We start from the raw sequence: 13259 nt of genomic DNA, 5'->3' as shown, positions 1-13259 counted from the left end.
ATACAGACCATCTTGTCTAGAAGTAAGTATGTTAAAAGAAAGCCAAACAAATCAACTATCAATTTCAGAAGTTTGTTTTACAACTTCTAGCATTTCTATCTTTAGCAGTCTTTTAGAGTAATATTTTCTAGTATTAGATTGAATGATAATTTCTGCTGTATTGTATTTCCAATGACAACAATTACCGGTACTGCAAACCGTTTTATAAACTCTTGGTTAGGCAGCGTGCAGAATACCTGGTTGCCTAGTTGCCCCGGGCAACCAAATCTTACTTGGGGCAACCTATTTTTGAACCTAGGTAGCCCTGTGTGCTACCTGAATTTTAAGAATGCCCCCCCCCCAAATCATGCCCACTTGGCTTGCACCACTGTATCCGGCAAATGCTTTTTAATTTTAGGTATTAATGGCTATTACTACATGTATCAGTTAACTAAAGGCTGTTAGAAATATTGTCAAAGCTTATGTATGTAACATTACTTAATTTGAGGAAGGTAGTAACTTATAGGTGGGGCAACCTAAAATTCTGATGGGCAACCTAATTTTTGCTGTAGGTTGTACACTGAGCAACCTGGTTCAAAAAAGTATTTTGTACACTGCTTAGAACACCTAGAAGCTGACACCACCGCGTTCTCTGGAGAAGCCCAGACGGCTCTGGTTGTGGATAAGCGACCAGAGGCTGGCGTAACTCTCTATCAGGATGGGTCCCTCCACCACGTTTAGAGCCGGCGAGTTTGGGCTCTGTGTGGCACGGACAGCCTGACTGCCCTGCACTAAGGCCACGTGGAACGTTTCAACCTGGAGAAAGAAACAAAAACATGAATTAACAAAAAAAAAACATCAATGAATCAATCAATTTATAGCTCAATTAATCAATTTACCAAGTAACAAAAACCAACAAACCATCCATCCATAAATCCATCCACCCGTCCATTCATCCATTTATCCATCCACCCACCCTTCTGTCCGTCCATCCATCCATCCATCCATCCATCCATCCATCCATCCATCCATCCATCCATCCATCCATCCATCCATCCATCCATCCATCCATCCATCCATCCATCCATCCATCCATCCATCCATCCATCCATCCATCCATCCATCCTCCATCCATCCAACCAACCAACCAACCAACCAACCAACCAACCAACCAACCAACCAACCAACCAACCAACCAACCAACCAACCAATCTAATAATTGATTGCAAACCAGCCAACCAACAGATCTTTTCAAGCCCTTTAGCACCAGAGAGCCACAATTACTGTTTCTCTAACTCTAAGTTACTTCAAAGGATAGTTCGATACCAAATAGACTGAAGTACAGTTACTGTAGCATTCATTCCACCACACTTTAGGGCTCCCACATGCTTTGAGAAACACATTATACTGGTAGATCCATGCAGATGTCTCCTTAGACTGGTCACTTTAAATGTCACTTTCAAAATTCCTGATATAGAATGTTAAGCAAGTTAGATACATGTAGCTCTTTATTCTATTTTCTCCGAGCTCAGGTTTTGGTTGTGAAATTTCTTTCATTGGGTAGAGGGAGGCCAATAGATTTGCCAGGCATCCATCCAGGAAAGCCATGTCACCAATCTTGTGCCTTTGGGAAAGGCCTTTCTCAAAGGCACAAGATTGGTGACATGGCAGGGTTCGAACGTGGGACCTCTTGGTTCCAATCCAAATGCTCTCCTGTTACGCCATGCCACATGACCCAACTGTCCGCAAATCAAATTGATGAAAACAGATAAAAAGTGACCAGTGTTAGAAAAACCCCAGGTGCATTAATCAAGTGAGAAGGTCCAAACTTGTGCTTGGCATTCCCATGCAGAGTTCCCGCGAAGATTTAGGCTCCGCAACCACCGCAGCACCACCCACATTAGGACTGTCACGCTACCTTCAGGGGCTCCAGTGTACTTACACGGTACACGTCCGGGTCTCGCAGGGTCCGCTCGATCAGCGGGTGGGAGGAGAAGATCGCGTAGGGGATGTCGCGGTTAAACGGGTTCCACTTCTGCACGGCTGTCGCCTCCTCGCGGCTCCAGTAAAGCTGGACTCCCGTACCTGCACGCCGGCTGGGGCGGACAAACGAAGGAATGAGTGAGTGAATCATGAAAGAAAGAATACAGTTGTATTAAGTCCTATAGGAGTTTTCTTTAAAGCCTTGGTCACAACCTGCCGTACATGCTTTTTGTCCATACGTTTTTTTTAAGGCCACGTCTGCTACGTTTTTCTGAAAACGTAGGGTGACCGGCCGAGGGAGTACGTCACTCGCACGTGAATCCGCAGACCGCACGCAGAAAAAGATTTACATGCACTTAAAGTTCTACGGCGTGTCTGAGTGCTCCCAAATCCGTAGGATTCCGTACGGAGGCGGTACTCACCACGCACGGATGCCCTACGTTTGCCCACGTTTTTGCACGTAGACAGCACGCAGAAGCACGTACGGCAGGTTGTGACCGAGTGCTGACATTTCCTTGTCTTCTTTTTCTTCCGTCTGATGCCCACAATCGTAGGGACGATTATTCTGGCATGTGGTCAGACACTGGTCATTGTCCTAAATCCACAGTCCGTATGTTACAGGGAGGGAGGGACAACATAAACAAACAAACAAACAAACAAACAGGACTATACTTACGGCATAAGAGAGTTTGGAGGGTACTCAAACGGTCCGATCTTCACGCTTGTCAAGTTCTTGAGGACGATGCGCTTGAAGGAGTGAATCTTTGAGGCAACGAAGTCGAAGAAGACGACAAGGAGACAGTTGTCTGTGAGCAGGACTAGTCGTTCCTTTTCACTATCCCAGTGGTCAATCCTGAAACACACAAAGTTGGTAAGTAGTAGTAGTAGAAGTAGAATGGTTTTTATTTCAATTTGAAACTCAAACATACACAATTCGCACTGACGACAGACTCGCACAAACCATACTGGATGCCTGAATTGCTCTGTGGTCACACAAAATATCATTAAAATATACTATCAAAAGGTATTATTGTTAAAAACATTATTGCACATTATTACACATTGTTAAAACTTATATAATAATAAAAGGCCATATCATTGAGCGACCAAAAATCTCATTAGGTTTAAGCAAATTTCTTAGATAATGAATTTGTTTTGTCTTTTTTTGTGTGTACATTTTGCTCCTGGTCTCCCAGACAAACACTTCTTACTTGAGAGAACTATTCTCAGAACCAATATAATAAGAGCTTAATTAATATGATCTGCTTGACAAATATATGTCTTTCGAAGGGTCAACCCCCCATAAGGCTAGGGTCAGCAGTTTTTTCTAGGGTCGTTCTGAAAACAGGAAACACAACATTTTTTTCAGATTCTTTGCTAGGCCTAACAGACAGTTCTCAGTCTGATAATTTAATTGGTCCAATTTTAGTTACTTCAACCATGGCCAGATTAAGATGTTTCTTTTAGTTCTCTTGACTTTAGATGTTGGCCAAAAAAGCTTCTACTAGTTGTGCCCTGACCAATAGAAGGGCTGGTACATGTAGAAGTGTGATTTTATTGGGCTAGTTGTATTCTAATAAGTCAGATACTCTTAAATATACAAATAGTCATAAAGTCAACAATCTCTGTCCAAGGGGTCTAAGATCTAGATTGTCTTACTAACACTATCCAAACTGTTACATGTACAGTACAGTTAAAGAAAAGTTAAAATATTTAAAATATCTGTTCAGACCAAGAACCTAGATTGTTGCAGCTTAACATCAGTAATTTCAAGAGTCTTAGGACAATTTGAAACTCCCTAGGGGAAAATGCATAACTGTGTTTATGTCTGAGAGAGTCATTATTTTGAATTATTAATAAGTTGCATAGTCACACACACACAGGGCAGTGTCATACAGAATAGACCTGTTACTGCCATTAGACAATTTTATTTCATGCTTGCCTTTTATTGAGCACTGCCACCAAAATTTACTTTTTGCTGCAGTTAAAAAGAACTTGAATAAAAAGCTGCCAGACTTACTCGGTGAGAAGCCAGGCTCCTCGTAGTGAACCATCAACATCAGGCAACACCACCTCAGACTTAGTCGTCTCTACTGCAAGGTCAAACGCACCAGGCTGAAGGTCAAAGAAAAATTCAATTAAGACTTCACATTTCATACACTTTAATAACCATCTTTGGCAAAAGTCATGCTTTTTAATATGATAAACAAAAGTATAGGTAACTTGAGGTATACATTCACACTAGTTACAAGCCATACATGTTCAATGTACTACTGGAGCAGATGCCACCTTGTTCCTGTTTAGCTACTAAAAGTCTACTATATATGACATTAGGGTAGCTTTCTCTCATGTTTTTCTAGCAGGTTCTTTTCACCATAGAATTAAGTGACACAGATGTACAGGTTTTTCAACTCATAATCTTTATCTAAAGCCACAGTGTCCCTCATTCAGAACCTTCCCTGAACCACCACAAACCAACCACAATTGGCTGAAATTTGGGTTCAAGCAATCTGACATACTTACAAATAAAATACAGAACCAAAGCTCCAAAAACACACTGTTTACCCCCCCCCCCAGCTGTATATACCTATACTCGCAAGATGTTTTCTTCACATCCAAGACACACATTATGTTCCAGTACAAGCACTAAAATTATACTTCTCTAGCCCTAGGGCTATGAAGTGTTGTCTTACATGTACACGTCAACAGAGAAATGAGCCAACACATAAATTGGAATACTGTACATAAATCATCAGGGCTTAAAATAACTTTTTCTGCAATTACTATCACCTGCTTTGCTGTAGATATTTTTACTAATATATTCAGGCTATCAATTAATCAATTCCCACAAAGTATTATTTCGTTCATAACATACAGTGGCACGAAATAGACTGGTCTACATTCAAGTAAGGCGTACACAAATTGTACATATATTATTACAGTGGATGACTATATTCTACATTTACATACATGTACAATATAGAAATTGACACCAAATAAAAGTATCACACCTAGCCCCTACAGTGCACATTGTATATCTAGTAAAGCCTCCAAATAATGTATAGACTACTATGATGTTATAATGTGACATTGTAACTGTTAGACAAGAATAGATATTACCCACACTGGAGTGGTGACTCATTCACTTCTGACCTTATTACAGAATCTATTTAGGCCATTGAACTTAGGCAATAAATATTTAATAACATGTTTGACAGCCTTTTCATTACAAAAGTGTTAGTAGGTATGGCATAATGTGGGGAAAGTTAGTACATGTACTTGTCCTAAGGGTCTAAATGGGTGGGGGGCACACTTGGCTTTGCTGTAGAGTTTAAACAGCGTTTTTTTTAATCTACGTGATTCGTAGCAAGACCGGTCCATGTAGAACATAATCACTGCATTCACTGTTAAGTAAAATTGGCACCTCAGTGAATTTAGGGTGAACCAAAGCCAACCTGTTGAATTCAACATAATGCATAGCCTAAGTTTCTTTCTGAATTTGACGTATTCTACCAATGATAGTACCCCCCCCCCCATACAGGCTCCCACATGGACGATGGAGGATAAGATTAGAATTAATAAAAGTTCTCAGTTCTCAGGTACTAGCATGTAATTAGATGCGAAATTTTACCACTTTCTGACTACATTCTATACTCAATTAGTGCAGTTCCATTACCAATAGTATAAAACTATAAAATGTGTAGCCATATTTTTGGCCAAAATGCCTTGTGAAGGGTGTTGTTACTCAGTGGTGTATAGTTCTATACATATATTATTTTGTAGATGTAGACAACTGTTAAAATTTGAATAGCCCAAATTTAAATTTGTATGGCCCATAGAACGTCCTTGCTATAAATAACAATTATGTAACGTTACATGTAACTACCTGTAACAACAAAAATTCCTTATTATTGTCAACCATTTTAATCTATCAAGTATTAACTGACAAATTTTGTTCACCTCTTCTAATCCAAACATGTAACTATAATCTTAATATATCTTTATGGTTGGCATAAGGCCATAACATATATAATCTGCCCCCCTCCCCTCATAATCACACAGTACGTTGTAGTGGGGGGGGGGCAGTCATAAGCATGTTTTGGGATCCTAAAAATGATATACAGACTACTTATTATATATATTTACAAATAGGCAAATATATCAAAGAATGTTTAGACCTTAGAACAAGTATTAGTTGACCCATCTATTGTTTTGTACGTAGGATAATAATTTTCGTTGTACCCATGTACATGTATATTTGTCTGTAAGTGTAACGTTTTATCTACATGTCTTAGACCTTACAAAGTCGCTGTACTTTTGTTGTGTCAATAAAGTTCTCTATTAAAAAGCAGAAGACAGCAACTATAAGAAGAAGTTTTGGCTCACCCTATAGGCGAAGAACCCCCTGGCGATGTTCTCGCTAATGTCCCCTCCACCTCCGATCTTCACGGGTTTGGTCTCGGGCGCGGCGGCGGTCGGACCCGCCGGACCAGCGAAGGACACCTCGGCCTCGGCTCCGTTGTACAACCTCGCGTCCGGCGGGGCTGTGTCAGGCCTGGTCAGCTCTAACTTCACCCCGGAGAGGTCCATGAGCCCGCCCTTCTCGTCGGCGAGGTTCTGTTCCATGTTTATCGCGGTTTGTTGGTCGGAACTCTCACTAGTTGTGGAGAGATCCTGGTCTTGTCTTCTGTAGTGAGCGTCCGCCATGTTGTTTTGGTGACGTCACGGGTACGTCGTGACGTCATGACGGTGCCACAAGGGGATACCGACAAGGAAAATAAACAATTTTTCGTATAATGACCTGTTTGATTTCTTTGTTTGACCCAATATGTTTGTTCAAAAGAAGCTCGAAACGCCTTCCATTGAGGTCATTAGGGAAAAGGCAAGGGTTAGTGAAAATGTTTTTATGCCCAACATTTCGGCGAACTGTTCTCTCAATGGACAAACTCCCTTGGCATGCCTATCTCTCTATTTGGCCGATTTCTACTTCTTTCCAGCCGCCTCCCCAAGCCTGGTAGAGGCTAGTAACTCACGAAAAAGCACCATGTTTCCGATTATCTTTTAAGTCGCCTGGCCGGAAGTGTACATGTCCTATTATCAAGCTTAAGGAATTATCTCCCATTCTTTAAAAGAAAATCCCTCAACGAATCTTTTTAAAGGCTTTAGTAGAATATTTGATGCATGCCGCATGATAAACCTATTATATCATGTCATATGGATGTGGAATTTAGGACAGAATATTAATCCAAGGTTACTGTCCAAAACTGTTGAAAGCTCCACAAAAAGTTTAGAAAGAATTACAGTTTACTTATGTTTGCAGCAAAATGGCGCCATGGCATAATGCATATGGCATGTGTAAAGTATTGTATCTAAGTAACGTTGTATCTATGTAATGTTACTTGTTGCATTTATGTAACATTACCTGCTGTATAGTATGTAACGTTACTTTATATATATATATATATATTCCGAAACATGCAATCACAAGACGTGGTGACGGCACACTCAAGTTTTTTCAACTTATATTAATGCCGCCACCAACACAGGGACAGCACAATACTCATTTACACCTGAGCGAAGTGAGAAAAGTGTAAAGTGCCTTTCCCAAGGGCACAAGATCGGTGGCATGTCAGGAGTCGAACCCGGGGCCTCTGGTTCCGAGTCGAGAACGCTGCCGCTACGCCACACGACCCCACGTTACTTGTTGTCCCCAAATGTATAATTGTTGACTTACGAATATCAGCCCAGCTTCCTGAAAGTCAGTGTAATGTACTGTTGCATTTGAAATAAAAATGTGTAACGCTGCACTTGCCAGATGCAAACGACATGATGTTTCACTTATATTAGCTTCCGATCTGACCAAGCCTTGCAGGCGACAAATGCAAAGCGATTAGCGAGAAATATACAATAATTGATGAAACAAGAATACAATTACAAATCTAAATACTAGTACTTTACAGAATTCTGAAATCTTCTATTTATTGTTTAATGTACTTAATTTTTTCTTCTCTGTTTATACGTATATCCGCGTTATACAAAGATGTCACACATAGATGCCAGTTATATCTACCTTTTTGTATTTATTTCTAGTTCCTTGTTGGACTCGTTTAGTCACTCTTTCTTTAGAATTAATTATATTTACGTTACCTTTTAACAAGTCCCAATATGCTAAACTGCATTGTCTGTGGAAGTCGATGTGGTATATGAACGTATGTAGAAGTTGCTCCACAGGTTGGGTCAGCCAGAAAACACCTATTATCAAATGCACGTACTCCTATATTTTCCCTTAGGGAACAGCTAGCTAGTAGACATCAATTCTTACCCAAATGTTAATTAATTATTGCAAGACGGAGATTTTTGTGTCTGTGTTGACCAACCGGAAGAACCACCCTTAGCGCAACCATGCCCCAACGTATCCCAGGAAGACTTACTTTATTCAGGCTAACCTCAGCTAATCCCTGCATATATCTACGGTTTGCCACGCCACAAATCCTTTGGCGACTATATTTTCATGACCTAAAGTCTTAGATTTCGAGCAGACTGATTAGTCTGAGTGTTACGAGACTGACTGGACTCTAGGGCGGATCTGGTAACATGCACATTCGTGGTGAATTCTAAACGACCGTCTAACATTTGCTGGAAATGTATTTTCATGAGCCTTAAGTCGAAAATTCCGAGAGTGCAACCCTTGTGAAGCCATTGCCGTTACGTCTTACAAGTCCGGACGTTCGTACTCTTGTTCTTGACTGAAGTTGCAGAGATGAACTTAGAGAAATTGTTTTCTTCGTTACGGCACGGGGACATTCGTCGATTTCCAAGCAGGCAATGACAGAAGCAGCCGCCGACAAGGACCAAAGACAACCTTTTCCGCCACAATCGGATAGATGGAATTTCGCAGGACACATATTCACGATTAAATACGACGATCTCAAGATGCATGTGACAATGCAAATGGATTTAACAGACGCAAGACGTATGTGACCGAGCAATTGGATACAACAAGTACGTATGTGTCATATATTGATGGTCATTTCTTTAAGACTACGATGGAGTAATGACTACGTACTTTCGTACCTACGTAATAGAGAATGTCGGTTGTTGTCGCAGTCAGGGTTACTACGTTGAGATGGTTTCGTGTCTAAAAAAGCCACCGGAAAACACTGAGGTTTTTTGCCCCAAAGACTTGTTAGAGATCAGCTTCGGTAAGATCAGTAGGCCAGTGGCAGTGACTTCACTGACTGGACCGGAAACTAACTGCGAAGTCATGATGAAATGTCCAGTAAACCAGCTGGTACCAAAACCCAGATCAAAGACAATGTGAACTGTCATAGAAGACCCAGCTGCACAAGACAGGAAAAACGTAATTGGATTTAATATTTGTGAGTACGGAAATAGTATAGGATGTAGCCGTGGACACTGCAAAGACTTATTGCCACTGCACTTGCGACATCAGGGATTGAGGCTCCGTACGCGTGTTTGTAACACCAAGACAGCAAGAGTGCCAATGATCATGCAGAGACGTCACAATCTCTTTTGATAATGGTGTCCCTGCTGAAGCCCATTGTAGTGGCACTACTGATTTTCATCCACGCTATTCTCTACGCTGGAGTGCTCTCTGCTTCTGTGCCAGGTTTGGGCGTTACAAAGCAGCAGGTTGGCGACAACACGAGCATTTCGAGCAACTCAACATCGCGGAACGTTTCATCCAAAATCTGTGACCCCTCCTCAGCTATCAACAACTCTGAGATAGCAGTAAACGTTACTTCTAACGTCTCCACATGTCTGTCCACTGTGGTAACGAATTTATCTTCCACCAACGAAGAGGATGGGTCAACCGGGATCTTGGTTTACCTTTCTGCTTGTGTAGGCACCTGGGCAGTGGTAGCAAACAGTCTCCCGCTAGCTGCCATCATCAAGCAAGAGCATCTCCAAACGCCAGCCTACATTCTCATGGCTAACCTGGCCGCAAGCGACGTCCTGACCGGGTTCTCGTCTCTCCTCTCGGCCGGCACGCGTGTGTATTTCGTACAGACCGCGACCTCACCTTCTGAAGCCCTGCTACGTTTCCGATTCACCATCCTGCTACTCTCAGGGATGTCCTCCGCTTACGGTCTGATGGCGCTAACGGCCGAGCGCTACTGGTTCATCGTTCACGGGATGACCTACGTCAACAACGTCACCAACGACAAGTGTAAGCTCGTGGCGGTTCTCGTGTGGGCGTGGTCACTACTGCTGGCGATTCTGCCCACCTTTGACTGGTACTGCGAAGGGCGTTTTGACGAAAGATGCATTCCACTGGGCGCAGGGTTGTCCTTCAACTACGCGGTCGTGGTCTTGGTGTTTATTTTCATCCCGATCGCGGCAATCATCTTCCTCAACATGGGGATACTCTGGTGCCTGTGGAAGCAGGTGAACGCCATCGCTGCACAAGAAGCCGCGGTGGGAGCCCAGCCCAGCACCAGCCGGAAGTCCGCCTTCACCGTCGTGCTCATCACCGTGGTGTTCCTGGTGGGATGGTTGCCTCTAGCGGTCAGGATGGCGCTGTTTACTCGGTACAACACTCCGATGTCCACAGTGCTGGTCTTCGTGGCCTTGAACTCTTCTTCGAACCCTGTGATCTACGGGTTTCGCCTGAAGGAAGTTCGTCGCGGCGTCGTGCGACTCTTCACCAACCATTAAACGGTGGAGTCAGTTTTGTCGTAGGCCGTCGTACGATTTTTGATGAAAAGTTTATTGCAAATTCTTGCCCGGAGGCTAATTGCAAATTTAACAAAACATAAAAGAACAATGAACTAGAGTATAAAGTAACTTAAGTCTACATGATAAAGGTAGCTATCTAGAACTATAACTATGTCTAAAACTATGTCTGAAGGGTTTGCATTCTCTTCTGTAAACCATGGAAGACGCAATGTCCCACCTTTTCCAAAATGTGTGAGTTTTGGGAAGTTAAGAGAAGAATAGTTTTTTCTTGGTCTGTAAGTTTAGAGAAATTCGGATAAATTGTAGAAGTTTGAATAGTCAATTCTTTTCGAGCGTTGTTATGGAATGAACAATGGTGTCATATTAGAATGTTCGTGCAGGCTGTGACAGAAGCAACTGCCGATAAGGATGTAAAACATCTGGGATTTCTCTGGACACATGCACGACTATCCCAAGATTGCCACAGATTTCAATCGTACAACGATCCCACGATAAATGTAACAGATTTCCTATATTCTTATATAATAGATAAGTTCCCCAGCTTTGGACATTTAAATGAATCAGAAATTTTTCATATTTCTTATGAAACTTGACAAACCATGTATCATAGTTCTATATACTCCTACATCTATAACTGCGTCAAGAAGCGAGAAGAAGTCGAACAATGTAAATAGTAGATCACATTAGTATGTATAGTTTAAGTACTAGTATCATTGCTGTATCCTTTTCCTTGTCTATTCATGACCTGTATGTACGTACTTAGCTTGTTAGAGCACAAACGTACAATAAAGGTCTTTCATTCATTCATTCTTAAATTATAAGTAGCCGGAACGATGGCCGAGAAAAAAAGCACGACTTAACATTAAGAACAACAGTGACAGACAAAAAAAATAATTTGGAAGCGGAATTCCAGAATACCATCGGCATCATGTCAATTTTACATTGAATTTCATAATCAAAGACTTGACTATAGATGGACATAAAAGCTGGCAAATACCAAAAGAATTGACGAAAGGAACACACCACAACAAGAAGAATCGCAGATTTCTAACTTACCTGAAGTGTTTTGGGTTTGTGTATATTTTAGGACCTGTAAAATGTAGAGAAAATGTATTGGACTGTATGATGTAACCTAATCGGGTAAGCACTCATGAATTCTTGCACATACTGGAATCAGCATCAGCACCTAGGACAGTGACATGAGTGTGGTAAAAGGTGTGCAGCACTTACGTTGATTAAGTTAGACATCTAGATAAGCATTAGGAAATTCAAACTCTACTACTGGATAAATTATAGAGCTAATTTCCGGGCGTTTCGAGTGACATCCACCACTCTTCTTAAGTGTCGCTAATGAAGAAGAGTGGTGGATCTCACTCGAAACGTCGGGAAATTATCTCCGTAATTTATCCAGCAGTAGAGTTTGAATTTCCTATGAGTGGGTGTGCAGCACTGTGCAGGTCAGAGAAAGCTAATGATGAAGACGAGGCTTTAAGGAAATAACACGAAAAGTATCCCTCTATAACAGGTGTTAATGTCATGTAAATTTTATAGTGAATTTTATTGTAAAATTTTATTTCTATTTACTACCGTATTTATGTTACGTTACTTAGAATTAGCCGCAAGTTAACAATAAACTTGTGTATAATCTAGAGGGTATTGTTATGTGTGTTATTTCAATTGATAATACTTTGTAGGTCGGATTGAATTAAATTGAGTCGGTGTGGCCTTATCAAGATCACTGGTCATGTTCTAGTAATCTCCAAGCAGATCCTAGGGTGGCAAAAGACGTTCTGGAACAATGGAACAAACGAACAAAGTGGTTCGGCAGTTGCTTGGTAACACAGAAGTCAACATTCGACTCAAGAAACAGTCGTTAACTGGACACGGCTGATGATTTACCTCCCTGTAAGGCACTGAAAAATAAGGTAAGTCGTGTGTCAGGTGTACTTATCATGCTGGATACACTAAGTAGCATAGAGTCTTAGATTTATTTACTTCTGAGTATACGTTAGAGAAATTACGGCATAGTTTCCTTTTCTTTCGTTTGACTCAATGTATATATGTTGAAAACGTAGGCTTTAAGGACAACCGTTTGAGTGTATGTGTGTTTGTATTGTGAGAGAGCGCGGACGTCTGTTTGTGTGTGTGTGTGTGCGTGCGTGAGCGCTAGCGTGTGTTTGTGTTAGTGTGTGTTTGTGTGTGTGTGTGTATGCGTGAGCGCTCGCTTATGTGTACGTGCATGCAGTCGATCAACTTACTTCATTTAATCAACAGAACGCACACTAAGAACGGGATCGGTCGTTCGATGTTCGAATGATAACTGCCACCGGTCCCGTTCGAAATAACGGCTGACGCGCACGGCTTGCGCCCGCTAGTTAGTTGCCTGTACGTTTCCAACAATCTCTCTCTTTCTCTCTGTCTATTTATCTCTCTTGCGCTCTCTCTCTCTCTCACACACACGGACACCCCTCCCCCCTCTCTCTCGCACACACACACACACACACACACACACACACACACACACACACACACACACACACACACACACACACACACACACACACACTTTCTCTCTCTCTCTCTCTCTCTCACACACA

At 41.7% G+C, this 13259-nt stretch overlaps 3 protein-coding genes across 5 annotated transcripts in view; 2 read left to right on the top strand and 1 right to left on the bottom strand.

The window, feature by feature from the left end:
- Window positions 1-509: 509 nt before the first annotated feature.
- On the bottom strand, window positions 510-6683 carry LOC109472668 (tumor protein p63-regulated gene 1-like protein). 2 transcript variants are annotated; one of them, XM_019772508.1, is made up of 5 exons: window positions 6349-6683; window positions 3983-4077; window positions 2639-2815; window positions 1898-2075; window positions 510-795 (listed from the first exon to the last, which is right to left on the bottom strand). In XM_019772508.1, exons 1-5 carry the CDS (start codon window positions 6667-6669, stop codon window positions 607-609), a joined length of 960 nt encoding a protein of 319 aa, XP_019628067.1. In that variant the 5' UTR covers window positions 6670-6683; the 3' UTR covers window positions 510-606. The 2 variants fall into 2 exon arrangements, with proteins under 2 accessions (XP_019628067.1, XP_019628068.1); XM_019772509.1 differs by having other exon boundaries at window positions 1922-2075.
- A 2344-nt stretch (window positions 6684-9027) lies between these two features.
- On the top strand, window positions 9028-10675 carry LOC109472662 (sphingosine 1-phosphate receptor 4-like). The gene has a single exon (XM_019772500.1). It carries the CDS (start codon window positions 9502-9504, stop codon window positions 10639-10641), a length of 1140 nt encoding a protein of 379 aa, XP_019628059.1. The 5' UTR covers window positions 9028-9501; the 3' UTR covers window positions 10642-10675.
- A 1832-nt stretch (window positions 10676-12507) lies between these two features.
- The window catches only part of LOC109472701, a 7396-nt gene continuing 6644 nt past the window's right edge, over window positions 12508-13259 (top strand). For both annotated transcript variants that reach the window (XM_019772554.1, XM_019772552.1), the window contains exon 1: window positions 12508-12587. The gene's annotated coding sequence lies outside the window, so the exon portion shown is untranslated. The remainder of the gene's footprint in view (window positions 12588-13259) is intronic.

Source organism: Branchiostoma belcheri, unplaced genomic scaffold (genome assembly GCF_001625305.1).
Source record: "Branchiostoma belcheri isolate BF01 breed outbred unplaced genomic scaffold, Haploidv18h27 scaffold28, whole genome shotgun sequence".
NCBI classification, from domain to species: domain Eukaryota; kingdom Metazoa; phylum Chordata; class Leptocardii; order Amphioxiformes; family Branchiostomatidae; genus Branchiostoma; species Branchiostoma belcheri.
The sequence above is the reverse complement of the archived record's forward strand: the minus strand, read 5'-3'. Positions and strand labels throughout refer to the sequence as shown.